The sequence below is a fragment of the Engraulis encrasicolus genome, chromosome 23, assembly GCF_034702125.1.
Source record: "Engraulis encrasicolus isolate BLACKSEA-1 chromosome 23, IST_EnEncr_1.0, whole genome shotgun sequence".
NCBI classification, from domain to species: Eukaryota; Metazoa; Chordata; class Actinopteri; order Clupeiformes; family Engraulidae; genus Engraulis; species Engraulis encrasicolus.
The window spans coordinates 47868838-47871337 of record NC_085879.1 but is presented as its reverse complement, the minus strand read 5'-3'; the positions used below and the strand labels follow the sequence as shown (position 1 = coordinate 47871337).

General features: G+C 39.9%; 1 protein-coding gene across 1 annotated transcript in view; it reads right to left on the bottom strand.

Annotated features, from left to right (window-relative positions):
- Positions 1-2500, bottom strand: part of igdcc3 (immunoglobulin superfamily, DCC subclass, member 3) — a 176633-nt gene that overhangs the window by 86265 nt on the left and 87868 nt on the right. Inside the window, exon 5 of the mRNA XM_063189970.1 lies at positions 954-1084. Within this exon, the coding sequence (XP_063046040.1) occupies positions 954-1084 (131 nt within the window). The remainder of the gene's footprint in view (positions 1-953; positions 1085-2500) is intronic.

Below are 2500 nucleotides of genomic sequence, written 5' to 3'. Positions count from 1 at the left end.
AGTAAAAGTAGCCTAGTAGTGGACATTAAAATGACCAAGGCGAGAGGAGAACACCTCAGTCTTTAGAAAGTCTTGAGACAAGGACAACAAGGACACATGCGGCATTAATAATGTTCGGTTTAAATCATTTTCTGATTTGCCTGTATGTCTTCATACCTTAATATTCCTCCATGTTTCTTGTGCCGTTGTTCCCGACTGTCAAACGGGGCTTAAACAACGCGCAGTCCAGACAGTACAAAATCATGTCCCATGTCCCTTCGCATGTGCCCATCTTGCTTTGCGTCCGTTTATATTTTAAACAACTCAATATTAAACGGAATGAAAGGAAGTCGTAGCTCCTTCTGTAGTTACCGGCCGCATATGTGTGTGCCTTCTAGTAGATAGCCTACTTTTATGAGAAAATATTCCAGAAGAGGTGTTATTCTACATCCATGACCGAGGACATGCGAAGCTTGGCAATGACTTTGCACCATCTACTTTGCGCATCGAAAGTGCCCTTCAGATCAAAGACGGAAATATTTTGCTCTAATGTAGCTTACATTTGTGCCCTTCCACAACACTGTGCTTGGTGTTTCTGCACGGCTATGCCATTCCTCAGATGAGTTAATCTGTTCTTATAGCATGCATGCATGGACCAATTAACAACAATTCTAGTTATTAGACCCTATATTATATTATATTAATATAATATAATATAATATAATATAATATAAGATAATATAATATAAGATAATATAAGATAATATAATATATTATATTATATTATTTTATGTTATATTCTCCTACATTACATTATTACAGCCTATTATATAATTCATTAAAGCTGCTATGATGCTTAAGAAAATTATGGCTAGTGAAAAGGCCCAATGGCTAGTGAGTCACGAAAACCACTAGCCAAAATGGCTGGTAAGCGAAAAAGTTAGTGTAAAGCACTGGTGTGTGTGTGTGTGTACCTGAGACGGTGAGGCGTGCCCCGTTGCTGTGTTTAACTCCGGCGCTGTTGTGAGCCACGCAGCAAAAGACGCCACTGTCCTCCTCCCTGAGGCCTGTGATCTGCAACACGCCCGTCGGCAACAGGGTATACCTGGGGATAGAATGATTACATTGCATTACATTACATTACATTACATTACATTATATTACCTGTACATTGCATTACATTACATTACATTATATTACACTACATTACATTACATTACATTACATTACATTACATTACATTACATTACCTGTACATTACATTACATTGCATTACATTACATTACATTACATTACATTACATTATATTACCTGTACATTGCATTACATTACATTACATTATATTACATTACTGTCGGCAACAGGGTATACCTGGGGATAGAACGATTACATTACATTACATTACATTGCATTACATTACATTACATTACATTACAGTACATTACATTACATTACATTACATTACATTGCAATACACTATGTCTGTGGATAGAATGACTGCATTACATTACATTACATTACATTACATTACACATAGCTGACATAGCATAATATTTACTAAAGTTCAACTACAATCTGTCACTCAAGTCGTTCAAATCGCCTTTAGTCACCAAAAACGCTTTTGTCTCTTCGGTCGCCATCTCCATACAAAGTCAATAACTTCCGTCGTTGTTGTCGCTCTAGTTGCTGTTGGTGTGTTTGTGCCATTATATCTCCTTTGCTCTGTTTCTCTTAACCTGTCCTCCTCACTGGTTTTTTATGGGCAGTCATGGGTAAGCGGTTAGGGCGTCAGACGTGTAACCCCAAAAGGTTGCCGTTTCGAATCCTGACCCGGCAGGTTGGTGGGGGGGAGTAATTAACCAGTGCTCTCCCCCATCCTCCTCCATGACTGAGGTACCCTGAGCATGGTAAGGTCCCACCGTACTGCTCTCACAATAACAATGGGAGTTGGAGTTTCCCAGTCAGGCTTTCACAGCTTTCACTTTTCTTTTTCTCTCTCCTGTTTGTAACAACTCCCGAAAGAAACTCCCGCACACTGCCTGATGAAGGTCTAGTACCGAAACGTCGTTATTAAAGAAAGAACAGCGAAAAGGTCAGTGCGCGGGAGCTTCTTTAAATTGTTGCTGAGTGACCCATGGGCCATCTCCGACGCACCTACCAGCTGAGGTGTGCAAAAAAAGTCGAAGTTTCTCTCCTGCTTGTGCCATAAGACTGAAAGATATGTAAAAGTGTGATGCTAGTGTTCCTAGCTATGAGTTGATATGCTATAGTTACGCCCCAACACATGAAACGGCCCTATGGGGGTAACATAGAACCAAACTTAACCTTAAAAGAGTACAAACACCTTTTTAAAGTAACCCAACCTGTGGGATTTTAATTTAACAATGTCAAAATCACAATACACATAGACAATAACAGGCTGGAGAGGTAGCAGCCAATGTCTCAGTAAGAGAGCCTCTCAAGTGCAGGAAGATTGGTGAGCCTTTTAAACCGGTCTTGATTGGAGGCGCAGGTGCATCTC